The 26,860-nt window shown below is 53.6% G+C and overlaps 1 protein-coding gene across 2 annotated transcripts in view; it reads left to right on the top strand.

Moving 5' to 3' along the window:
* The window catches only part of SDK2 (sidekick cell adhesion molecule 2), a 314,672-nt gene extending 288,593 nt beyond the window's left edge, over window positions 1–26,079 (top strand). For both annotated transcript variants that reach the window (XM_015120233.3, XM_015120232.3), the window contains 6 exons: window positions 1,289–1,414; window positions 7,009–7,173; window positions 8,833–8,973; window positions 9,237–9,375; window positions 10,858–10,984; window positions 21,486–26,079. In XM_015120233.3, the coding sequence (XP_014975719.3) occupies window positions 1,289–1,414; window positions 7,009–7,173; window positions 8,833–8,973; window positions 9,237–9,375; window positions 10,858–10,984; window positions 21,486–21,839 (1,052 nt within the window). In that variant the 3' untranslated portion in view covers window positions 21,840–26,079. The remainder of the gene's footprint in view (window positions 1–1,288; window positions 1,415–7,008; window positions 7,174–8,832; window positions 8,974–9,236; window positions 9,376–10,857; window positions 10,985–21,485) is intronic.
* The last annotated feature ends 781 nt before the right edge of the window (window positions 26,080–26,860 follow it).

Raw genomic sequence — 26,860 nt, 5'->3', positions numbered from 1 at the left:
TGGGCATAGGGGCCGGGCGGGGCTGCCAGGCTATGTGAGCGATGGAGTGGGCATAGGGGCCGGGTGGGGCTGCCAGGCTATGTGAGCGATGGAGTGGGCATAGGGGTTGGGCGGGGCTGCCAGGCTGTGTGAGCAATGGAGTGGGCATAGGGGCTGGGCGGGGCTGCCAGGCTGTGTGAGCGGGTCCCTGGCCTCCTGTCTGGCTTGCTGGCTCTCCAGGGCCCTGGGGGAGCATCAGTGTGAGGCTAGACTCTGCTCTCTTCCTGGCAGGCATCCACAGAGACCCCCCTCACCAACAAACCAGGTGGCCACCCACTCATGCACTGGTTCCCTCCCTCATCCCCTAAGCACAGAGGAAGCACCTACTGTGTGCCCAGCTCTGGGGGTACAGAGCCCCACCTTTGATGGGGAACAGGATTGGAGGTGACAGTATGTGGGATCAGGATTCTGGATGGGCACCCCCAAGAGAAGGGGCTCAGCGCCCCTTGTAGACAGACACCTGGCTCCTCTCACTGCAGAAGTCACTTCCTCTCATCTGCTCCAGCTCCTAGGGCCGGCTCCCTGACTGGCCCACATCCCAGCCTGCTCCTGACGTACCTTCATGCCAGGAGAGTTGCAAGGGGCCCGGTCCTTCCTCCCTCCTCCTAGCAGCAGAGGCTGCAAGGCCTCCTGGGGCATGAACCCCCTCTCCCTTTGTCTAACCTGATAGCAAATGCAGTTGAGGTTGGGGGATTTCAGGAGGGAGGGCGGACATCATATCACTTACTAGGAGGGAGAAATTGTGGACTCTTCAGCCCCATTCTGACCAGCCCCCTCCTCTCATGGGCCCACTCTGCCATCATCGCACCCACCTCTATTCCGCCCCCCTGCTTCCTGCCCCTGATCCAGGACACAGCCTTCAAGCCTTACCTTCCAAAAGGCCCTTACAGGGGTGGAAACTGAGGTACTAGAAGGCTATGTGAATTGATCAAAATCACCCATCTAACACGTTCTGGGCTGGAACCCAGGTCTCCTGACTGTACTCTGGGGACCTTTCTGGACCATTCCATTTGTTTTCTGCCCTGGGATTTGGAGTGTGGAGCAAAGAGGTGGCCTAGAGGGGACAACAGTCCATCCTGGCAGGCCCAGCCTGAGAGGCACTCTCAGGCCTCGACATTTGCAGGGCTTCCTGGCGGCTCTCTGTCCAGGGTTGGTTTTGTCACCCAGCGCTCCTCCTCGAGCCCAGGGTGATGGGCTGGGTGGCTGTTCTGGGTTCTCTACATCCCTTGCCTCTGTGTGCTGTCTGCAGGTGCCCCAGGACCGCCTGGCGTGCCCATCATCGTGCGGTACAGCTCCGCCATCGCCATCCACTGGTCCAGCGGAGACCCAGGCAAAGGGCCCATCACCCGCTACGTCATCGAGGCCAGGCCTTCAGGTGCGCCCCGCCCTGCTGGGCTGAGACCCCACGGCTCACTGTCTCCCTCCTTCCCGGGTCCCTCCACCTGGGGCACGTGCGTCTGTCGTCCGCCTGAGAAGGCGCCTGTGCTACAGGTGAAGTCACCTGGCCCTGTTGAGGAGTGGGAAACCAGGTGGGGTGCTCCTAGAGCTGGACTCCTGGCTAAGTAACCCCCAGGAGGCCCCCAGAGAATGGCTCTTAGTGCTAGCTGAGGACCAGCTTGGGTTGAGGATTGCTCAGGAAGCCAGAAGCCCGAGCACGTGGCACACGTGGCTCACACACCGAATCCTCCACACGACCCCACTGATGGGTGCCCCCTAACTAAGAAGACCCCAGCTGCCTCTCAAAGCCCTGTCTCTGCCATCATGGCTGTCTCGGTGGCTGCTGTAATCGTACCAGCCTCTCCTGTCAAGCCTGAAATTGAATCACAAGAACTTCCAAAGCCATCAGATGAGTGACAGATAAGTCACTCCAGGGGGCTGCTCTCCACTGCTCCAGTTTCACCCATCCTGACACCCGCTTGCTGGGCTCTGCTTACTCGCAGGAGCTCGCAGCCACTGCCAGCTCCCTGCGTTGCTAGGTTTCCAAGTTAATCAGAGGTGCCAGAGTCAGCAAGAACAGGAGGCCTGTTCTCTGTATCCCATGGATCCACGATTAGGTGATTAAAATTGAGAAGGAAAACAAGGCTTTGTTGCTCTAGCCCAAATAGCAAATGACAATCATAATGGGACGTCACCAGGCATCTCGGTAGCTAATACTTCTGATGGGGAATATGGAAACATCCCAGTGACAAATTGTTAATACTTTGAGGTAGCTAGGCACTAATCATCCCAATAGCAAAGAGTTAATAATTCCAGTAGTTCCTGGAAGCCACTAGCACCGCTCCTGCCTTAATCACATGCTAAGAATCGCAGTTGCATGTAGCGAATACATCTAGCTGCTCAGATCTGCTGCGTGACCAGAGGATGCACGCAGGGCTGGCTTTCTCCCCACTCCAGATGGTCCCTGCCTGGCCCTCTGGTGCCGGCTGCTGAATTGGCCAGGAGACCACTACGTGCTTCTCCCAACCAGGGCCTGCACCTGTTTATTCCACCCAAGTTGGCCAGCTGGGGTGCCAGGCTATGGAATGTTGGCCCCTGACTCTGGCCCTGTTGATTCTCCAGTGTTTCCTGGGAGGCCCAGCGTGAGACTCTGGTGTTCCAAGTTTGAGGGCTGTGACTTGGTCCACACTGGTGGAATCAAGCCCTGAGCATAAAAGTAAGGACCAAGCCAGGGCCCTGTGAGAAACCAGGACTTGGAGCAGGGCCAGGGCCAGAGAGCAGAGGACAGGATCAGTAACCAGGCAAGGGGAGGAGGGAGGAGAGGGGGCAAGGGGCGTGGTGGCCTGTCCCTAAGGCTGTTTGAGAGCAGGCTGCTGTTATGGGGTGAACATCTCTCCCCTCAATGCCCCCGTTCCTTCTTCTGTGCTTCCCTTCTCATCCTCAGGATGGCATAGCCCTTGTCCTACACTTGCCCCTGAATTGCTTGTGCTTCGGGCTAGGCAAGATAAACTAAATACACCCTCTTTCTACAAGCCAGGAGCTGCCAGGCGCTGCAGACCCAGGGAGGGGTTCGCTGAGGGATTTACAGCCCCAGGAGCCTGTCCTGCACATCAGCCAACTCCTGGGCTGGTGGCTGGAGCCGCAGCGTGACATTCCAGCAGCTTCTGGCCTGGCCTGGTTGCCCCAGCCCCACCCTTTGTCCCTGTGTGGGGTGGAACAAGGGGGTTAAACAGCAGACAGGAGATCCCAGCTTCTGGAAGGCAGGAGCAGAGGCTTCAACGATCCCAGCCCATCCAGCAAACACAGGTCCAACTCCTGACTGCATTGAGCAGGGAAGTTCGGTGCCAGAAATGAGGTGGCCCCAGGCAGTGACGCCAGCTCTGCTGCTGACAGCGCGGGGCTTTGGGAAGATGAGTGAAGCTTCCTCCAGGCCTTGGTGTCCTCATCTGTAAAATAGGGACAGCAGTTCCTCCCTCTTGCCATTGCTATGGATTTGAAAAGGAAAGCATGTAGACCCAGGATGCTTGACAGAGGCGTAAGTGTCAGCTGTTGTCACCGTCATCATCATTATGACATCATTCAAAGATGAGTGAGAGAATTCAGAGGCATGTGAGGAAAATGGATTTGCACCCTAGTACTAAAATTTCAAGGCATGAAGTTCTGAAACTGGGCACCTCATGCTATGAAAAGGCCAGGGAAGAAAGTTTCCATTTATTTATTCAACAAATGGTGAGAAGGTGTCTGTGCTGGGTGCTGGGCTAAGGAAGACTTAAGATGAATTAGTCATGATCCTTGCTCTTGAGGGATTTCACAGCCAGCAAAGGGGAAAGAGAGAAAGAAACATATTAAACGAAAAGATGGGCCAGGCATGGTGGCTCACACCTGTAATCCCAGCACTTTGGGAGGCCAAGGCAGGAAGATCACAAGGTCAGGAGATCAAGACCATCCTGGCCAACATGGTGAAACCCCATCTCTACTAAAAATAAAAAAATAAAAAAAAATTAGCTGGGTGTGGTGGCACGTGCTTGTAATCTGAGCTACTCGGGAGGCTGAGGCAGGAGAATCGCTTGAACCCGGAAGTCGGAGGTTGCAGTGAGCCGAGATCGTGCCACAGCACTCCAGCCTGAGTGACAGAGCGAGACTCCATCTCCAAATAAATAAATAAATAAGTTAGCCAGGCGTGGTGGCAGGTGCCTATAATCCCAGCTACTCAAGAGGCTGAGGTAGGAGAATCTCTTGAATGGAAGGCAGAGCTTGCAGTGAGCCAAGATTGTGTCATTGCACTCCAGCTTGGGCGACAGAGCGAGACTCCGTCTCAAAAAAAAAAAAAAAAAAAAGATGGAGTCGTAGCAGGCAGAGGCTCAAAAACAAGACCAACAATGAGGCTGAGGTTTGGAACCCTGGAGCCTTCTGTAAGGACACCTCTGATGCAGCCTGGGTCCCCATGGCCTTCCCCAAATTGGAAGGATCCACACTGGAAGTGGCGAGGCAGCCCCCTCATCAGGTCCCACCACTGGGTCCAAAATTCAGACAGGACGCCAGAGCATGGAGGCGCCTCTACTGCAGTGCTCAACTTACACGACTGGGTCTGTGAGAAAGTATGGTGAGGAAAACAAATAAAATCATCATCTCTAGGGAAGGGCGGCCCCGAGCTGGGCACACCTCTGGCGGGAGAGCAGCTTCCACCAGAGGGTGCGGAAGCAGAACGGCGAGATTGGCCACTGGGCGACCTGCCTGGAGCAGGCCAGACAGAGAGGACCTGCGAGCTGGGCCTCGCTGATGTCCTTCTACCATGAAGAGCGGTCTGACCAGGCCCAAGGTGACTTGGATACTTTGGTTTCCAAATCAGCCCCGCACTGCCACCAGCAGGAAGATACACCTCTCTCGGGGCCAGGCTGACCCCATCGGCCCCACCCAGAGCGTGCAGCCAGGGCCCCTCCTGCCCTCCCCACCAACATGATGGATGCCCCAGGGCTATGGCACAGGCTTGCCTCTTCCCTGACCCAGGCAGCACCCACACCGCTCCGATTAAACAGCATGAAGGTGAATGCTATCCCACGAGGGCAAGGCCCAGAGAGCCACGGATAAAGAGCGGAAGGGGATCTGAAGGAAGCTCAGGTGCAAAGGACAGAGGTGGCTGAGGCCAACACGGGGTGAACAGACAGGGGACCCCTGGGGTGCCCGCAGTCCCTCTTTCTCTTCTCTGCTCCTAAGAAAGAAGGTGACTGAAGAGGAGCTCGCCAGATCCAGGCAACTTGATTAAACCCACTCGGGAAACCCAAATATTTCCTGTTGGCTGAGCCTGGTGGCTCACACCTGTAATCCCAGCACTTTGAGAGGCTGAGGTGGGAGGATCGCTTGAGCCCGGGAGGTTGGGGCTGCAGTGAGCCGAGAGCACACCACTGCACTCCAGCCTCTGCAACAGAGTGAGACCCTGTCTCAAAATAATTTTTTTAAAACCAAATCTTTCCTGCAGCTGTTATTTAAAAGAAACGAAAAAGACTGAGTGTGGTAGCTCACACCTGTAATCCTAACACTTTGGGAGGCCAAGGCGGGCCTTGGCCTTCTGAAGTCAGAAGTTCAAGACCAGCCTGGCCAACATGATGAAACCCCGTCTCTACTAAAAAATACAAAATTTAGCTGGATGTGGTGGAGTAAGCCTGTAATCCCAGCTACCCGGGAGGCTGAGGTAGGAAAATAGCTTGAACCTGGGAGGTGGAGGTTGCAGAAGCTCCGCCTCCCGGGTTCACGCCATTCTCCTGCCTCAGCCTCCCGAGTAGCTGGGACTACAGGCGCCCGCCACCTCGCCCGGCTAGTTTTTTGTATTTTTTAGTAGAGATGGGGTTTCACCATGTTAGCCAGGATGGTCTCGATCTCCTGACCTCGTGATCCACCCGTCTCGGCCTCCCAAAGTGCTGGGATTACAGGCTTGAGCCACCGCGCCCGGCCGGCTCACACCTTTAATCCCAGCACTTTGGGAGGCCGAAGCGGATGGGTCACCTGAGGTCGAGAGTTCGAGACCAGCCTGACCAACATTGAGAAACCCCATCTCTACTAAAAATACAAAATTAGCCAGGCATGGGGGACTCGGGAGGCTGAGGCTGGAGAATCCCTTGAACTCGGGAGGCAGAGGTTACGATGAGCCGAGATCATGCCATTGCACTCCAGCCTGGGCGACAAGAGCGAAACTCTGTCTCAAAAAAAAAAAAAGAAAAAAAAAAAAACACTCTTACTTTTGTCTCCTGCCACCACCACTGTGTATGTTTTGAATTAGGAAAGGGGGTTAGAAAAACAGGGCCTAGTTAAGTAAAGAAGAGGGTATTCCCATATGGTAATATCTTAGGTAGTCACTTAAAATCATGTTTCCAACCGTTTTTAATGATGTGGAAGACAGAATCCGTAGTGTTCTGCCTGCACAAGTGCTAACTTGTTGAGCCTGTTTCTCTGGACGGTGGTACTGTTATTGGTTGTGACAGTACTTTCTGCACAGTACATATCTTTTAATGTACAGATATTTTAATAAAAAGAATAAAAGAGATGCTCCAAAAGGTGTCTTTTTTTTTTTTTTTTTTTTTTTTTTCTGAGACTGAGTCTTGTTCTGTTGCCCAGGCTGGAATGTGGTGGCGTGATCTCAGCTCACTGCAACTTCCATCTCCCAGGTTCAAGCGATTCCCCTGCCTCAGCCTCCCCAGTAGCTGGGATTACAGGCCTGTGCCACCACACCAAGCTAATTTTTGTATTTTTAGTAGAGACAAGGTTTCGCCATGTTGGCCAGGCTGGTCTCGAACTGCTAACCTCAGGTGATCCACCCGCCTTGGCCTCTCAAAGTGCTGGAATTACAGGCGTGAGCCACCGCGCTTCGTCCAAAAGGTGTCTTTTTCAGAAACTTCAAGGGAGGACCAAGGCCTGCGATTCCGTGTAGAACAAGACGGAACCAACAGGCCCAGCCCTCAGGGAACATAGGACGGGGCTGGGAGCGGGATTTGGGGTTCCCCCTCATCTCCCAGGGCCTCCCTCTCTGTGCTCCTGCAGACGAGGGACTATGGGACATCCTCATCAAAGACATCCCCAAGGAGGTGAGCTCCTACACGTTCAGCATGGACATCCTGAAACCGGGCGTGAGCTATGACTTCCGGGTCATCGCGGTCAACGACTACGGCTTCGGCACCCCCAGCAGCCCCTCCCAGTCTGTGCCAGGTACCAGCCTGGGGGCTGAGGGAGTAGGGGAGCCCCACAGCAGAGCCTGCAGGCTGACGCGGGGCAGGGGGGAAGGAGGAGACGCATCAGGGCACCAGGAGCATGTGGCGGGAACCAAAACGCATTGTCCCCTTGGGGCTGTGAAGAGGCAAGTCCTGGTGCCCAGGCCTGGGTCAGCCCTCAAGGCCAGAGGACGCTAGGGGCCTTGATCTTGGGGCTCCCTTTTAAGGACCCCAGAAGCCCCGGGTAGGGGCAGAGCAGAGGGCCCAAGATGCAAACTTCCATGCGCTCATCACCCAGGACGTTCAGGGGCTCCAGGCCATAACTGTCTTTCCATGGAAACCTCCAGCCCCAGTGTGGCAGGGTCAGCAGCTGCAGAGCAGTAGTGACACAGGCGGGCCTTAGGCCTGACTGGGCAGTACCCGGGTGCAGCAGGGTCACCACCCCTCCCGTTTTCCTCCCCTCATTCTTCCTGTCTGGCATGTCTTAGAGCGCACAAAGGGCTCTGCTCTCTAAACCCATGACCCAAAATGTTATCGCTAAGCACTCTGAATACAAAAGCCCCTTCCCGCAAACAGAAGCACAACTCAAAGGAACCCAGCCTCCTCCCCGTGCCACACATTGCCCACACTGAGAGAACGAAATCTTTTACCCGCATTGGTAAAACCAGATCCTGGGACAGAAGTGCCTCAAGGCTGAAACAGAGAGCCCACCCCTTGTCCACACAGCATGAGTAGTCCTGGCTGGGTGCAGAAAGCACAGTCTAGGGGTTTTGAAAGAAGGGAGCGCTTCCTGGAAGAGATATCTTAAAGACCCTCTCACCATGCTCTGGATCGTGTAAATCTTTCACCTTTTACTAAAGAACCCCTGTGTCCATCCTCCCGGTTCCCGCTGCCTTCTGTCACCTGCAAAAATTTCACTCCAAACTGAACCTCAGGAAAAGCTCTTTCAGCCTCCTGCAGGCCAGAGAAGCACCTTTCCCCATGAGATTGAGGTCTGCTTATCAAGATAGCCCCTAGACAAGCACAAAACAAAAAAAGAAAAGGGGCCGGGAATGGTGGCTCATGTCTGTAATCCCAGCACTGTGGGAGGCCGAGGCAGGTGGATCACCTGAGGTCAGGAGTTCGAGACCAGCCTGGCCAACATGGTGAAACCCCGTCTCTACTAAAAATACAAAAATTAGCCGGATGTGGTGGCAGGCGCCTGTAATCAGTTACTCGGGAGGCTGAGGTAGGAAAATTGCTTGAACCCAGGAGGTGGAGGTTGCAGTGAGCTAAGATCATGCCATTGCACTGCAGCGTGGGAAACAAGAGTGAAACTCCGTCTCGAAAAAAAAAGGAAAAGTAGCCAACCCACTGCCACTCTCCCCTCCTATGTCCCTGGCAGACATCACTAATCAATCTTAGCACTCTTTCCTGTTGAGCCAGGTAGCCACCTCAGAACTCATCTGACATCACCCCTCCAGGGAGCACTTTACCGACTGATCAGAGTGGGTACTTGAGGTGAAACTATCCTTACAGAGGTTCTCCCTCATTCAGAGGGCACAGACCCTGCCTTCCCATAGATTGTGAGCATTTGGTAGGGTCCCAACCGGAGCAGGAGATTTGGAGGGAGGAGGGGGCTGAGCACCCTATATACCTGACTCCATCCATGCTCCAGCCCAGAAAGCCAACCCCTTCTACGAGGAGTGGTGGTTCTTGGTGGTCATCGCCCTGGTCGGCCTCATCTTCATTCTGCTTCTGGTCTTCGTGCTCATCATCCGGGGCCAGAGCAAGAAGTACGCCAAGAAGACAGACTCGGGTGAGTAAGCTGGCACCAGCCGTGCTGGCTGGACTTGACTTTTACATATCTCCCTTTTGGCCAGGACAGGGGTGATCAGGTCCCTCTCCTGGCAGCACCTCTGCTCTGGTGGGTGGGGAAGCCTGGGGTTTCTACACACAATCTCAACCTCTTATGTTGGTCTCAACTCTACCAAGAGAAAGGGGGGATAACCCAGCCAGGTGGGAAGTGGTATGGGAGAGGGGAGGCCACAGTCCAAAGGGTGTCAATCTCCCCGACTTCAGGGAACAGTGCCAAGTCTGGAGCCCTAGGCCACAGCGAGATGATGAGCTTAGATGAAAGCAGCTTCCCTGCCCTGGAACTCAACAACAGGCGGCTCTCCGTCAAGAATTCTTTCTGCCGAAAGAACGGCCTGTACACCAGGTACTGGGCCCTCTGCGGGGGTGGGGGGCCAGGCCCAGCAGTGCCCAGGTCGGGAGAATGCTGGGGAGGGCCATAGAGCAGGCAGTGCTTACCTGGCCATACCTTGTCCTGGGAAACACCATTCAAGCCCCAGGGCTGGGAATGGTCAGCAGAAAGACCGGTGAGGCCCCAGCAGGACAACAAGGGGCCTGTCCCAGTCCCTACCATGCCCAGTCACAACCTGGGGGTGAGGGCGCACTGGGGAGAAGTTTACAAGGAGGTAGCTACTAAGAGTTCCTGACAGTGACAGCAGAATGCAAATAACTGGCAAAATGTTGCAAACCAACCTACTGCTGTTCGGAGCCAACTGCCAGGGAAACGGCCCTGGAGATCGTCGATTGCCCCAAAGGCAAGACAGGCCCAGCCAATGCAGACCGAGCAAACACACCTTAGCGAAGGACGCCTGAGCACCCCCATTATCGCTGTGTCCTACCGTCTTCCTCCCCATCTGGGAAACCCTCTCCCCCGGTCCTTATTTCTACCTATTAAAGGACAACCTCCTATCCCCATCAGCCTCAAAGGGCAGCATCTGAAAGCAGCCCATGAGGACAGGACCAGGCTGGTGGCGTGAGTACAGCTGCTGTTTTCTCCCGACTTCTTTCTAACCCCAGCCCCTCCTAGTCCCTACTTCTTATGGCCACTGGGCTGCCCATTTGCAAGGGCACAAGCAGCTGCTAGGGCCCACCTGACCCTCCCCTGATGTGTGGTGGTTTTCTGTTCCCCTGAGCTCAAGAAAGACTGGGCCAGAGGGCTCCTGTCTCCGGCCTCAGCCCTATTGGCATTCCCAGCTCACTGGAGGCGGCAGTCAGGAGGAGTCCAGCCTCACTCAGGAGCTCACAAAGCTTCCCTCTGTCTCTGTCTTAGAGGGACGAAGCTACGTGTGTGTTCATCTAGAGGATGGAGGGAGGGGCTCCCAAAGCCGAGCTCTTATCCTCTGCCAAATCCAGCCTTCCAAAGAAAGAGCTGTTTGAGGCCCCCACAGCAGGCCCAGCCAGGCTGGCTCCGGGGCCCTGCCACATGTAACAAGGGGGCATTTCACACATGGCCTCACCTTCGCCTGCCCTTCCCAGCCTCTCCTACCCACAGTGCACACACATCCAGGCCACTGTGTGCCCCCAAAGCCACTGGGTGTACACAAAAACCCCATTTGCACCAAAGCAACCCCAGGATGTGGGGTCCTGAACCCAGCCACGGTGACATCCCCCCTACATTCACCCTGCATGTTGCCGTGACAGCATTAGCCTGGTACCCCATTTTTCCCTCTTTGCCCTCCTCCAGGTTCCTATCTCCCAGGCCCAGGCCCCTGGAAGGCAGACCCGGGAAGGAGGAGGAGCACAGGGTGGCGGGGATCCATGCCCCCCAGGCCCCGCTGTGGTCTCCCTAGGCCAGGGGAGGCTGCTCTGAGTGAGTGCACCTCTCAGCCCCACTCCCCACTCTCTCTAGGTCTCCCCCCAGGCCCAGCCCGGGCAGCCTGCACTACTCGGATGAGGATGTCACCAAGTACAACGACCTCATCCCTGCAGAGAGCAGCAGCCTGACCGAGAAGCCCTCAGAAATCTCCGACTCTCAGGTGAGGGCAGGAGGGCCAGGTGTCCTGCGGAGGGGAGGGAGCAGCGCCTCCCAGAGTGGGATGGTGAAGGTAGATGGGCTTTCTTCCTTTCCTTCATGGGGCAGTAAAGACTAAAGGGCCCAAGAAATCACCCTGAAGTCATATATGGGCCATTTGTCCCCTCCCAAGTTCTGCTCAAAGTTTGCAGCCAGTGCTAATGGGGTCCCGGGAACCTTGATCATAGGGGGTCCCCCGAAGATCATGGCCCTCTCTACTTTCAGGGGTCGCCCCACAGGCTCAGTTGCTCATTAGGTCTGGCCTGCAAGGGAGCATGCTGAAGGTGTGGAGAGGGAGACTCTGGGGAGAAGGTTGACACACAGCCCTGCATTCCAGGCCAGAGACCTGGAAAAATGCTCAGCTTCACTACTCATGGATCAAAGCAAGCTTCAGAAACAGAGGGCTGGGTGTCCTGGAGCCCCGAGGATGAGACGCAGTGTAGACCAGGGAGATATTAAGCTTTGGAGCTTTGGACCTGAGTGTGAATCCTGGCTTTGCTGCCCGTGACCTGGGATGTCCTGGATGTGCCAAGTAACCTTTCTAAGCCTCAGTTCCCCATCTGTGGAACAGGCAGGGGTGATAATAGGCTCTGTCCTGAGGCCATGGGGAGGATCTGCTGAGATTAGACACAGACAAACTCAGCATAGAGCCAGGCACACGGCAACCATTCTGTAAATGTCAGCTTTTATATCAAGAGGGGGGTCAGTGCCTCTGGAAGACACCGAGCTTCAGAGGGCAGACATTAGGTGGGTCACGCAGGGACACCGTGTCCCAGGCTTGTGGGGGAGGGGCTGTGTGTATTCCAACCATGCAGCCTGACAGCTTCCCACCCCCACCCTCTCTGCCTCAGCCAAGCCTAGTGGTTACTGAGGAAAGGGCCACGAAAGGCCACGAAAGGCCACTGCGTCCCACGCCCTGGACCTTTCTGCCCAGGCCTGGGAGAGGAAGTGAAGGAAGAGGTGCCAGCAGGGAGCTGGGCTGCTGGCTTTGCAGGAGGTGCCAGGAAGCCTGGGATCACGTGGTAGGCCCCGTGGGCTCAGGGCCTGTCACTCACTGCTGTTTTGTTCAGCTCCAGGGTTACTGATGGACTTGGCAGAGCCGAGAAGGCTGGACCTAACTCCCTGGCTCAAAGTTGGCAGGGACAGAGACCCCAACTTAGCATGGCTTACCCAGGGACTTATTGTGGGGCACAAAACCCATGTGATCCAAGTTATAAGATTTTTTTGTTGTTAAGACAGGGTCTTGCTCTGGAGTGCAAGTGGTGCAATCTCCGCTCACTGAGACCTCTACCTAGGGTTCAAGCAATTCTCCTTCCTCAGCCTCCCGAGTAGCTGGGATTACAGGCATGCGCCACCACCCCTGACTAATTTTTGTATTTTAGTAGAGATGGGGTTTCACCATGTTGGCCAGGCTGGTCTCGAATGCTTGACCTCAAGTGTTCCCCAGCCTCGGCCTCCCAAAGTGCTGGGATTACAGGCGTGAACCAGTGGGCCCAGCCCCACTATCCCAAAGTGCTGGGATTACAGGCGTGAACCAGTGCGCCCGGCCCCACTGTGGTCCTTATGAGGCTTCTAAAGAAGTCAGTGCTGCTGCCACTCAGCCAGGTGAGAAGCAACTCGGCTACCCATCAGCGTCTGCAATGCGGAGCCCCCACCATTGCGACCTTCAAGTGGGGGCTGATGGGGATGCCACTGGTCGTTCTCCTGCCTGTGACAGTTTGTGCAAAGGTACATCCCAGAGGATCAGCAGCTGCACAGGCCAGGGCCCCTCCGTTTCAGCCACCAGGAAAAATGACTGCCTCTCTTTTCAAGGGCACCCCTTCCCCCAGGTCTTTGTCGAGTGGGTTTTGCATATGCTGCCTGGTTTACATTCTGAGTCAGACCACCCAAAACTCACTCTCCAAAATTGGCGGAAATCTGCCCAGTCGTTTTCCTGTGATATGGTAATAAACAAAGCGTCAGTTTGACTTATAAACAAACACACATGATGCGATGTGAGAAAGGCTATAATTCAGCTGTGGGTGATGGGCTAGAGGAGAGAGGGGCTGGCTCTCCCGTAGAGGGCCCAGAGTGCAGGAGAAGGGGGCACCAGGCAGAGGGCAGGATGCATGCAAAGACTGGAGATTTAAAGGCCCCTGACCTGTTTGATGGAACTTTAACACCGCAGCATAGCTGGATGGCAACTGCATTTTCAAAAGAAGAGCCCAAGTCTGGTAGAAAAAAAAAAAAAATGTATATACTTAGCACACAAGTAAATCGCAATGAAAAAGAAATTCCAAGCCAATGGCACACACTGTCTAATCTTGATCTTTAGTTTTTGCAATATCATGGACAGCCCCTTCAAGTGCATTGCAATGAAATTAAGCACACTTTAAAAAGAAGATACACAGAGTGAATCTTTTTTTTTTTTTCTTTTTCTTTTTCTTTTTTTGAGACCAAGTTTCGCCCTCGCTGCCTAGGCTGGAGTGCGATGGCGCAATCTCAACTCACCTCAACCTCCACCTCCTGGGTTCAAGCAGTTCTCCTGCCTCAGCCTCCCAAGTAGCTGGGATTACACGTGTGTATCACCGTGCCCAGCTCATTTTGTATTTTTAGTAGAGATGGGGGTTTCACCATGTTGGTCAGGTTGGTCTAGAACTCCTGACCTCAAGTGATCCACCCACCTCGGCCTCACAAAATGCTGGGATCACAGGTGTCAGCCACCACACCCAGCCATGAATCATATTTTCTGTACCATTTATTAGGCACCGAATTATAATAGCAAACATTTATGAAGTGTTTAGTAGAAGCCAGGAAGGATTCTAAGGTTTGTTCGTGAATGACACCACTTAAGCTTCAGAGTCCTCTGGGAGGCACTGGTGGCATTAAGGCCATTTTCAAGTAAAGATGATGAAAAAGAGAGAGTTGGGAAGGCCCCCACCCCCTGACAACAAGCCCAAAATCCATCCCGCCCCCCATTCTCCCTATGACATCTGCCCTGCGTACCAGCACAGGTGAGACTCTGTGTGGCACCTGGGAGGAGTAAGTGCTGGGTTTGCTCTCTGTGAAGCTCATTCATTCATTCCTTGATGCATTTACTCAACAGCTATTTATTCTGTACTCCACAAAACAGAATCAGACGCTATATAGGAATGATGGCTACAGTAGTAGGCAAGACAGACTCTAATGAATGTTGTGTTATAATATGTTATGATTTATTAGGGAAGACCATATGTGTATAAATAACCACGGTTTCATTTCTCATTCAAACATTATGGAACCACAGTAACTTGAGGAAGAAAGTGGTGAACAAAAGTCTTTCTCTCTTTTTTTTTTTTTTGGAGACAACGTCTCGCTTTTGTCCCCCAGGCTGGAGTGCAATGGCGTAATCTCAGCTCACTGCAACCTCTGCCTCCTGGGTTCAAGCGATTCTCCTGCCTCAGCCCCCTGAATCGCTGGGATTACAGGCGCCTACCACCATGCCCAGCTAATTTTTGTATTTTTAGTAGAGACGGGGTTTCACCATGTTGGCCAGGCTGGTCTCGAACTCCTGACCTCAGGTGATCCGCCCACCTCGGCCTCCCAAAGTGCTGGGATTACAGGCGTGAGCCACACCACACCCGGCCAAGTCCTTCTGTTTCTTTCCTGCGGTGCAGAGGCAGATAAAGCACCAGAAGGAGACCACTTCCCCCGGAGGCTCAGAGAGGGCTGCCTGAAGGAGGTGGCATTTATTTGAGCTGGGCCTCAACGTGTGAACAGGACTGGGTCATGCATAGAAGGGAAGCGTGCAGGTTTGCAGCTGGCTGGAGCCGGATCGTGTTCTGCTATCACCCTTCTACTGAATGGCTCTGACCTTTTACCTGGGTTTGCCACTTTTCCATCAGATTGGGCCATGAGTCCAATAGGCTCAGCTGAGACCTCATTGGTTCTCCTTAGCCTGACTACAAATAGGCTCAGCTGAGACCTCGTTGGTTCTCCTTAGCCTGACTACAAATAGGCTCAGCTGAGACCTCGTTGGTTCTCCGTAGCCTGACTACAAATAGGCTCAGCTGAGACCTCGTTGGTTCTCCGTAGCCTGACTGCACCCCAGATCCTGGCAGCCCAAGCTTATGCCAAACAAGAAACACGCTGCAGGGCAGAGCCAGGCCGGGGAGAGACGTTCTGGGCGCCTGCTGTGTGCCAAGCCCTGTGCTTTGTATATTCTCATTTAACATCTAGCTGTCCTGCCATACGAGTGAAACCATCCCCATTTAACAGCTGGGGAAACTGAGGCTCAGAGAAGTCAAGTGGTATGCCCTTGGTCACAGAGCTCAGAAGTACAAGCAACTGGGATTCAAATCTAGAGCCAGCTTGCTTGGAGGGTCATGCCTACCGCAGCCTGGCCTCGTGCAGCTGCCCAGCACGGAGAGGAGATTGAAGGAAGGAGGTCTTCACTGCCTCCAGCCCCACCCCAGTGACCTCCCTTGAGCCTCCTGAACCACAGACATCTCTGACAGCTGGTTGCAGGGGGAGGGGCACACGTTGCTGTCACTTTATCTATAAGGGCACAGGTAGCACATATGACATTGCTTCTGAGCTGACATTTTTCAAAGGACATTCTTGGGAGATTTCCAGCTGTCTTAGCACAGGGAGCCCAGAGCCTCGACAAAATTGTGCCTCCAGGGACACAATTCTGAGGTTCTTCAGAGACACACGGAGACACATCACCCCTACCCCACCTCTAATCCAGAGGCTGCAGCCCCTGCAGAGAGACCCCGGCTGGCCCCCCAGGTAGAGGCATCCAGGGGACAGGCGGAATACCCTGCACAGGTGCGCTGCCGGCTTCAGGCTAGAATCAGTGCAGAGCCCTTGGGACCATGGATGAGAGAGGGGCTCCTGCTTCCAGTCTCCCACGGAGTTTCACAGGGTGACTTCTCTGTCATCTAGGGCAACACATTCCTCCCAGACTCCATGAGATTCAACAAGATAAGGGTCCCCTGCCTGACCCCAAGGTCTCAACACCTTCCCTAAGGCTGAGTCTGGTGCCAGATCCTTTGGGCTGGAGATGAACAAAAAATCAAAGGGGCTTTGCTTTGCTTCCTCTTTTCTCCGGGGTCCTGCCTCCTTCTGGTCCCCCCTCCCCACTCCCATCACCAGGCCTGGAGTCTGTGCTCCCCATCCCCAGACCCCAGTAATTGCTGATTGAGTGGCTTTGAGGAGCTATTAAGAGACCAAGAAGACGAAGCAGTCACTTGATTGCCTGGTGGCCTGGCAGGACGGCCCCTGAAAGGCCCCCTTTGTGCTGGGCCAGTCCCTGGGAAGCTGCATTCAATTACCGAGGCCCGTGAGAATTGAAAGCCGCAATAGGAGCCCCTGGTTTCCCCCTCGCTTTCTTCTCTTCTCGCCCTACCCCCACCCCGAAAAGAAACAGATGTTCAGGGAGATGGAGGCGGGAGCAGCAGTCGCTGATGCAAAGCCCTCCTGCTTGGGCTTTGGAGGGCGGAGCGGAGGAAGGGGAAGACCAGACTCTGGCCTGCCTGGCCCCTCCCGCAGCGCGAGCTCTGTTTGGCTCCCTGCTCTTCCTTCTGGTGCCTTCCATCCCCGAGATGCTGCCCATAGAGTGCCTGGGAGCAGTAAGCATTCGGCAGATAGTAGCTGGTAGGACGGGGATGGTCTAGATGAGTGGGCTTTGGGATCTGGGCCCCTAGGAGGGCCAGAGAACCCCACTCCCCACCTTACTTCCAGTCCAGACATACCCCTCTCTTGGAGTTGGGGGTTAGTGGGGAGCGGGCAGCTATCCTTCTTCTCCCATTCCAGCTGCCTGAGCACTGAGTTAGCCTCCCCGGCTTCCTGGCCCCTTCTAATCCCTGCCAGGGGGGCTTTGAGGCTTCTCACTCCATCTCTTCCTTTTCCCACCCAGGCCCACCCTCACTGTCCCCATTGATAATACCTTTTACAGCATTCTCTCCTGGGTTAGCTCATTTCACCCTGTGAACTATGGAACTCTACCCATTTTACAGACAAGGACACTGAGGCTGAGACAGCCTGCTGGTAAGGGCCAGAACTTCCCCATGCCACAAGCTCCTCTCCGCAGAGATTCTTTTCCACTGGTCCCACAGTCATCCTGGGGTTCCCTCCTCTGCAAGGCTGCGGCCTGGGGCTAGCCAAAATTCTAGAACCCCTGCAGATGATGCTAACAACTGTTCAAGTCAGTTAGTGGGTGGAGAGACCGAACCTGTAGGGAAAACTGGGGGACATCCCTGTCTGGTCCCCCACACTCACAGACCCTCACTGCTCCTGGGCAGGACAGACCCCCAGCCTCCTGCCTCACAGATCCGCGCTGCTCCAGGCCAGCCTCACTCGGCCTAGCGTTAGGTGCCCCTGCTGGGCATATGGAGTCTCCTGCCCTGCCTATACCCCCTCTTTGTTTTCCTGGGCCAGCAGCTGGGCTACGGTAGGCACAGAAAGGGGCTTGTATTCTGCTGCATTGCGTCATGGGGCAGACCGAGCCCAGGGACTTTCCATTGTCTTGGGCAGCCGTCTGTGCCTGCCAAGAGGATTGAGGTCCTGGCGGGGGAGTGTCTGCTGGGGGCGGTGGTAAGGAGAGTGGCTGGGGTTGTAGAGGGGTGAGGAGAGGGAGGGGAGGGGCCAGAGAACATAAATTAGCAGATGGACTAGGGAGTATTTAATTCCTGCTGGGAGTCGGGGTGGGGGGTTGTAGGGAAGCTCTTGTTCCCATCCTGTGGTCTCCAGGCAGGAGTGTAGGAGTTAAGAGGTGCGTGGGCTTTAGAAAAGCAGGCAGATTGGAGTTCAAGCCCGGCCGGATCACTTCCCCAGCAAAACCCTCACCCTTCCTGTACTTTATGTGCCCCTCAGTACCCAGGCAGCATCGGTGCTCAGGTAGCCATAGGAGCTACAGCACAGAGGTGTGAAAATTAAATCCAGTTACACACGTCAGCATTTCGGACTGTCTGGCAGAGTGCCTGATCCAGTGGCAGGGGTCGTTATAGTTCTGTTCGTTGTAGCTACGTCCCTCGAGATGTATCCCCATGTTATGAAGGACTCTGAGTTCCTGAGAACAAGCCGTGCATCTCATTTCCCAAAGCCCAGACCCTTGGGACAAAAGTCCCCACTCCATTTTCTTTACCTGTAAAGCAGGACACAGCTCCCCATCCCAAACTTGTTTGGATTGGGCTACCTGGGTTTTATGTTCTACTTGGGTTGCTGTGATTCACTAACTTCCCCCAGGCAGGGGCATTCACTGGGGAGGACTGAGGAGGCCTGGGTAGGGTCCTCTGAGCTGCAGTGCACGGAGCGTGTGCTGTACACTGAAATCGGAGCTTCTCTTCCAGAGAGTTCTGAGGGTGGACCCATCTGTTGTCTTATTAGCTCTCAGAACATGGCTGGGAGCTCAGGGTAGGGGAACGGGTACACAATGTTTTTAGCTCCACAATTCAGATTTCACTTTCCAACCGAGATGGATTCTTGTTTGGGGCTGATGTCCCCAGTAGATAGATGAAGCCCGTGCCTAGGCCATCAAAGTGTCGGAAAAAAAAGTCAGGAATAATTTAATATTTTTATCTTTAAAAAAAACAAAAAACAAAAAACTTCAGGTTGGGTGTAGTGTAATTATGCCCGTAATCCCAACACTTTGGGAGGCCGAGGCAGGAACATAGCTTGGGCCCACAAGTTTGAGACCAGCCTAGGCAACAAAGAGAGACCCCTGTCTCTAAAAAAACAAACAAACAAAACAGGCCAGCCACGGTAGCTTGCGCCTGTAATCCCAGAACTTTGGGAAGTCGAGATGGGCAGATCACCTGAGGTTGGGAGTTCGAGGCCCGCCTGACCAACATGGCGAAACCCCATCTCTACTAAAAATACAAAAATTAGCCAGGTGTGGTGGCGTGTGCCTGTAATCCTAGCTACTCAGGAGGCTGAAGCAGGAGAATCGCTTGAACCCCGGAGGCAGAGGTTGAGGTGAGCCAAGATCATGCCACTGCACTCAAGCCCGGACAACAAAAGCAAAACTCCATCTCAAAAATAGGCCGGGCGCGGTGGCTCAAGCCTGTAATCCAAGCACTTTGGGAGGCCGAGGCGGGTGGATCACGAGGTCAGGAGATCGAGACTATCCTGGCTAACATGGTGAAACCCCGTCTCTACTAAAAATACAAAAAACTAGCCGGGCGTGGTGGCGGGCGCCTGTAGTCTCAGCTACTTGGGAGGCTGAGGCGGGAGAATGGCGTGAACCCGGGAGGCGGAGCTTGCAGTGAGCCGAGATCACGCCACTGCACTCCAGCCTGGGAGACACAGCGAGACTCCGTCTCAAAAAAAAAAAAATAAAATAATAATAATAATAATAATAACAACGTTAAGGTTTTAATTACATGAAAATTCTGAACTTTTGTTTAGATTTTTCTCATGCTTAGTTTGTAACCAAGTGTTGTTTTTATGTTGGATCACACGTGGACAGGCACAGGCATTTTTTTACTGCCCGGAGCCTCTAAAGGTCTTAATCTGGCTCTGGCTTTGTACCCAGTCACAAAGTAAATCAGAAGCTGGACCAAGATGATAACTTAGTAGGTTGTGGTTGAACCTCAAAAACATGGCTCTGTGTCAGAGAAGCCAGACACAAAAGGCCACATATTATATGATCCCATTTCTATGAAAGTCCCAAATAAGTTAATCCCTGGAGACAGAAAACAGATTAGTAGTTGCCAGGGGCATGGATATAGGGAGTGCCCGGTGGGGGCAGAGATGGGGAGTGACTGCTTCCTGGGTACAGGGTTTTACTTTGGGGTGATGGAAATGATTCGGGGCTGGATAGAAGTGGTGGTTGCACAACATTGTGAAGGTCCTAATGCACTGAGTCATAGACTTCAGAATGGTTCACTTTCGGTTATGTGAACCTCACTTCAATTGAAAACAAAGCTAGGCTGGGCACGGTGGCCCACGCCTGTAATCCCAGCACTTTGAGAGGCCAAGGCGGGTGGATCACCTGAGGTCAGGAGTTCAAGACCAGCCTGGCCAATATGGTGAAACCCCATCTCTACTAAAAATAGAAAAAATGAGCTGGGCATGGTGGCAGGTGCCTGTAATTTCAACTACTCCAAAGGCTGAGGCAGGAGAATCACTTGAACCCGGGAGGTAGAGGTTGCAGTGAGCCCAGATTGCGCCACTGCACTCCAGCCTGGGCAACAAGAGCGAAACTGCCTATCAAAAAAGAAAAAAGAAAAGAAAACAAAACAAAACAAAGGTGAAGTAAAGTGACTCATGCCTGTAATCCCAGCACTTTGGGAGACCAAGGCAGGAGGATCACTTAAGCCCAGGAGTTCTAGACCAGCCTGGGCAACATAAGGAGATCTCATCACAAGAGAAAATTTTTTTAAGTTAGTAGGGCATGGTCATGCACCTATAGTCCTGGCTACTCAGAAGGCTGATGTGGGAGGATGGCTTGAGCTCAGGAGGTTGAGGCTACAGTGAGTTAGGATCGCATCACTGCACTCCAGCCTGGGCAACAGAGTGAGACCCTGTCCCAAAAAGTAAATAAATAAATAAATATAAATAAAAGTAAAAATAAAAAGGAAAGAAAATAAAACTTGCCAGGCGTAGTGGCTGATGCCTGTAATCCCAGTACTTTGGGAGAGTAAGGCAGGTGGATCACTTGAGGTCAGGAGTTCAAGACCAGCCTGGCCAATGTGGTGAAACCCCTAAATACACAAAAAATTAGCCAGGCATGGTGGCACATGTCTGTCATCCCAGCTACTCAGGAGGCTGAGGCAGGAGAATTGCTTGAACCTGCGAGTTGGAGGTTGGAGTGAGCCGAGATCATGCCAGTGCACTCCAGCCTGGGTGACAGAGTGAGATTCTGTCTCCAAAAAAAAAAAGAAAGAAAGAAAATAAAAACTCAGGTCTTCTGATTCTATCAGGTATCTCCCAGCTCTAAGCCAACCCCATAGTAGACCCTTCCGGTCTGGGATGTGCTCTGAAGGAAGCAGCAGGCGGGCACAAACGGGCACCAGACCCCCTTGGCAGCGAGGGAGCTGGGAAGCCCAGAGTCCAAGTCTTGAAAAAGGCAGAGCAGGCCAGGCGCGGTGGCTCACACCTGTACTCTCAGCACTTTGGGAGGCCAAGGCAGGTGGATCACCTGAGGTCAGGAGTTTGAGACTAGCCTGGCCAACATGGAGAAACCCCATCTTTACTAAAAATACAAAAAATTAGCTGAGCATGGTGGCAGGCGCCTGTAATCCCACCTATTCAGGAGGCTGAGGCAGGAGAATCACTTGAACCCAAGAGGTGGAGGTTGCAGTGAGCCAAGATTGGGCCATTGTACTCCAGCCTCGGCAACAAGAGTAAAACTCTGTCTCAGAATTTAAAAAAAAAAAAAAAAAGAAAGAAAAGAAAAAGGCAGAGCAGAGTGTTGAACCAGAATGCCCTGTGCCTTCTGGCCCCGACCACAATAGCCTATCCCTACGGGGCCACTGACACGCCCTGATTCTCTGTCCTCCCAGGGAAGTGACAGCGAGTATGAGGTCGACTCAAACCACCAGAAGGCCCACTCCTTTGTCAACCACTACATCAGTGACCCCACATACTACAACTCGTGGCGGCGGCAGCAAAAGGGCATCTCAAGGGCACAGGCCTACAGCTACACTGAGAGCGACTCGGGTGAGCCGGACCACGCCGCCGTCACCAACAGCACCAGCACCCAGCAGGGCAGCCTCTTTCGGCCCAAGGCCAGTCGGACTCCAACGCCCCAGAACCCCCCTAATCCCCCAAGTCAGCAGAGCACCCTCTACCGTCCCCCCAGCAGCCTGGCCCCTGGCTCCCGGGCTCCCATAGCAGGATTTTCATCATTTGTTTGACATCGGAAGAGGAAAAAGCAAGAAAGAGAAAAGGCACCAAACTCCTCCTTCGCCCTCCTCTCACCGCCTGCCAGAACACAAAACACCAAGAAACCAAGTCAACTTTTCACCTCCTGAGTTTATTTTTCCAGAGATTCCAGGGCCAGCAAAGCCGGCGTTCAGAGGGAGGGAGAAAACCGTGAGAGGATGTGTGTGGCCAGCAGCTCTTCGGCTTTGAGATGGTGGGGTTCACTGCTCCCTTGGGAATTACGTGGAGCTGAGGAAGTGGTTGTGTCACTGCTGTGGACACAGAGTGGGGTGGGCCTCTGGAGAGAGAGGGGAGCGAAGGCTGAGGACTGGAGGCCGCCAGGCAGGCGTGGCTGAGGAAGAAGCTTCTGGATGTCCACCCAGCTGCCCCCTTCCAGTCCCTGCGGGACCCCCGGACCCACTGCCACTGCTCTCTGCAAAAAGGATGGACATCCCAGAGGCCACGCCTGCCGTGTCTCCCTTCTCCTCCTTCCCCTCTCCCTCCATGCACCATCACCGTGTCTGGCAGGCATCGGACAGCCTTGTCCAGACCCCCTGTCTTGTCTTGGCAACCTCTACTGCCCACCTCCCCTGCTCAACTTCTCCACCAAGCATTTGGTTTATTTAGAAAAAGGAAGAGGGAAAAAAAAACCTAAAGGGTGAGAATTTGCTTAACGCCTTCCTTGTTCCTGCATATTTTTTTAAATTTTGAATCCAAGGAAGAGAGTCCAAGGGTAGAGGAGAAATCCCCCACAACTGACCCTGCCTCCCTGTGCTGGAATTGACTTTCCTGCGCACGGACAAGGAAAGGTGAAGTCTGGGGAGCAGAAGTGTAAATAAGGCAACTGGCCTGGGCACTGTGGGATAATTAGGTTTAATGCATTGTGGGCAAGATAAGAATGACGCTGTGACTGTTCTCTTTCTTCCAATCCAGGTTCCACCTGTCCCATCTTTAAAGGACTAGTCAGCTTCCCTAGGCTGGGGAGTGGGGCACAGGTGAGGGATCTCCCTCTGGGCAGACACGTCACTCTCCACTGGATAGATCCTCACCACACACACACACACACACACACACACACACACACACACACACACACACACACACACACATCTCCCATGCACTTGCAAGGAACAGGGTCTAGGGATCCTCTCCAGAACAAACTCATTTGGGTCCTCCTAGCCAGACGGCACATTCACTTTCAGATCTGTGTCCCTCTCGCTGTCACCCGGCAGCCTCCTAAGCACAGAGGCACAGGAGCCAAGAGGGGTGGCCCAAGTCCCTGGTCCAGAGGCTGGAACACCCAGAATTTGCTCAGTCTGCCTAGCACCCAGTTTACAGACAAAGAGGCAAAAGCACCCTAACCTCCAGTAACAGCTTCCAGGCTGGGCTCCGCCTGGCCAGGGCTGGGAGGGGAAGGGGCAGGTCAGGAAGCTCAGTCCAAAGTGGACCCAGCATTGGAATTGCACGCCCAGCAGGGGCAGGTCAGATGGGACCAAGTGACAAGAATAGCTGACGGGAAGGAAAGCCTTTACACACACACACACACACATGCACACACACACACACACACAATCTGCTCCAAGGAGTGTTCTGAAAAAAGCCACATCTTGTGGCCAGGATCTTCCTCTCCACCTGGTACTTACGGATCTTACGGATGCCAGGATTTAGGGAGAGGCCTTTCTATCTAACTCCATAGGTTGTCCAAGGCCCTCTGTGAGCTCAGCCAGCCCTGTAAGGCCAGCCCAACACCTGCCCTACCGCTGAGATGGGTGGCAGATGGCCCGCAGGGGCCTGTCCGATTCAGCGTGGGCCCCTTCGTGGAGCAGGGCTCTGTGTGTGTGTGCTGTGCACAGGCGCTGCTGGCCCTGCCCAAGAGGAGATGATGCCCTATTGGGGTGGGTGAGCAGAGTTCGAGGAAGCCCGAGTAGGAGATTTGGGAAACAAACCAAGGTAAGAGAGAGCCTGGACCCCTCCCCACCAGCCCCTAGTCAGTCACTGTGCTAATGGTGACTGGGAAGGGAAGTCAGGGTCTGGGGCTCAAAGAACGGGCACACCCAGCCGTGAGTTTTTCCGGAAGCACTTGACCCCTGGGAAATGTGAACAGGGCGGTGCTGGAAGATGGCTCAGCAGACAGGCCAGCCCAGCTCCAGTGTCCAAACAGTGATTTCTCCAGTGAGGAGGCCTTGGAAGGGAAGCACAGTCTTCCCCGAAGGAGAACCAAGGGCTGAGGCTTTGCCCCTCCAGGAAGTAAGGTGCTCTCGGGGCCTCCTTGGACTCATCTGGGGGCTGCAGTGGAGTCAGCCGGACACCCTGCCCCACCCCTGCCTCCTCCGCCCCCACCCTCTGCAGCATCTGGCGTCTCCATGACAGCACATCTGCAGCTGCTGGCCTGTGATCCTGCTGCGCGGCTTTTCTTTTCTTTCCTCTCATCTTTTTTTTTTTAAATAACTTCATCCTTTTCCCTCTCTGCTGAGCATTTAACCATTTAAGGAAGTTCCCAGTTTGCATTAGGGAATTATTTTAGCCCAGCCCAGTGAGGGATTATTTGGGAGGAAGCAGGGGTGAGTAAAAACATTGTGTCTGTGTATATATCACACATGAGGCCAATTTTCCTTTGCCTTTAATGAATCACCTAGTGCACTAAGATATTCCACCCCCCTCCTTCCCCACACGCTCATTCGCACCCGTGCTAACACCTACGTGTATATGCGGGATGGTGCCCATGCACGCCTGTGCTCACGCACATGCACACACAAATATGCACAGAACACACATCTGTATGTGTGTCAGCAAAGAGACTCCTGCAGCTCCCTCTGATGGCTGGAGCCATCTCTCCCCTGTGAGGCACAGGTGGCCTGGGTTGCTTGCACTTGGGGCGTGACTGGGATCTATTGTCTGAGAGGGCGAGGACACCATGCAAATTTAGACAAGCCCATGAGATCAGGCTGGCCCCGCGGTGAAAGTCCCACACTCAGTCGACACCCCCCGATCCGGAATATTGTCTCTGCAGCCCCAGCCACAGCTGGAAGCCCAGGTCTGCAGCTGTGGAACTCTAGATTTTTTAAGGACACATCTCTTTGCCCTTGCTTACATATCTACTGGGACAGCTGAGGCTCCCAACCCTCCTCCAGACACCTGGCCACGTTAGAAAGGGGTGGTGGGCCCTGCCCATGGTAATGGGGACCCTTCCTGGCCTGTGATTTTCTAAGCCAGTGATGCCAGGGCCCCTGCCTGTTGTGGGACTCCACCCAAAGCAGGTTCACACCAGGACACACCTGGCACCTTTGGCATTGCCTCCCTGTGCCCTAAGCAATATCCCAGTGTTGCACCCAGGAGCCCACACAGGGCACACCAGGGCTTTCCCCTTCCTGGCTGCGCCTCCAGAGTTGACGTCAGCCCCACACCCACACTGCCAAGACAAACCAAAAAGATGCTCTGGGCTCCAGAACCACCATCCTCCTAGGGCTCCAGAGAGCTTGCAAACCCAGGCTGCCTCTCCTTCTGTCCACCCCTCGCCACCCAGCCCCCAAAACTCCCACCCCCAAACCTGACACTGCCGTGATTCAGAGGAAACAAGGACACAGCGGGGACTGCCCCACCTGCTGCACGCTGCCTCGAGGCCTTCTGTTGCTGCCCACACCTCCCTGGGCAGTGCTTCTAAAGGTGCCAGAGCCTCACCACAGTGCCACTCTGACTGGGCAGGGGCTTCCCTCAGCTTCCCAGAGTGCACATCTGAAGGTGCCTACCCTGGGTGAGGGGCTGGTGGGCAGGAAGGTAGAGGGGAGACCATCTGAGCAGCCACCACCCGCTCCCCAGTGCCTCTGTATGGCCCTTTCCAGGGACACCCACGGGCATGCACACATGGCAATCCTGACCACCACCTGAGCACAGGTGCCCCCTTGGGACCACCCCCCCTTCTCTTTGTTTCCATCAGAATAACCAAAAGCATTTAAACGTGTTATCGTTCTCCATCCATCTAGACTCCAGAAACAAAAATCAACACAAATCTTTATTTTTTGATTTAAAAGATATAACAAAAAATTATGGGGAGAGTATTCATTATGGCAGGTGTCTGTCTGTAAGAAAAAAATATATATCTCTATGTCATATAGCGTGTTAGCAAGTTTATTTTTTAAATGAAAGGTAAGAAAGATTGATTTGAAATATATACCACGAGAAGTCCCGTGTCCTGTCAAACTGTCAGTATTTTATAAATAAACTTTTTTTTTTGGAGTTTTGAAGCAACATTCTTTTCCTTCCTGTTACGTGAACGGGGACACCTGTCCCAGTATCATACCCAGCAGTTCATTCCCCAGACAGCCATTTTTAGCCATGCTGTGCTTTTGCAGAGAAGAGTCAAGGGTCTGACTTATCTACTCTCTTAATTCATAGGTGAGTGGACATCTGTGCCTTCCAGTGAAATGCACTATTTTTTTTATTTTAAACTTTTAGAATAAGAATCTACTTGATGCAATATGCAAATGATAATGAATAATAATACTCATAATAGCATAGCTAACATGTCTATGGCATTCACTCTGTGCCAGGCACAGTTCTAATCACTTTACGTTTATTAACTCATGGAATCCTTGTGACAGTCCCGAGGAGGAAACCTGGGACAGGGAGACTTTAAGTGGCTTGCCCTTGGGGAGCAGTGGAGCCAGGATTTGTACTAAAGCCTTCTGGCTCTCAAGACATGACGCTGCCTCTCTGATATTTTAAGGCAAGTTCCTTGTCCATTTTTATTTTAATTTATGGAGCTAGCACCCCACATCCCAGTGATCTTAATGCCATGAGAAACGTTATGTTGTTTGGTGGATCTAACCCAGTTAATCTACCCAGGGTTAGAGTTAGGGCTTAGATTGCCGAATTTATGAGTACAGTGGTGTTGCGTTATACCACATTTATCTCACATTACTTAAGTCATGTGGACTCAATAGACTCAAGAAAAACAGAGGGAAAATCTCTTTCTCTCTTTTTCTTTTTTCTTTTTTTTTTAAGATGGAGTTTCATG

This window comes from Macaca mulatta, chromosome 16 (assembly GCF_049350105.2).
Source record: "Macaca mulatta isolate MMU2019108-1 chromosome 16, T2T-MMU8v2.0, whole genome shotgun sequence".
Lineage (NCBI taxonomy): Eukaryota > Metazoa > Chordata > Mammalia > Primates > Cercopithecidae > Macaca > Macaca mulatta.
This window is presented reverse-complemented; position numbering and strand designations above follow the sequence as displayed.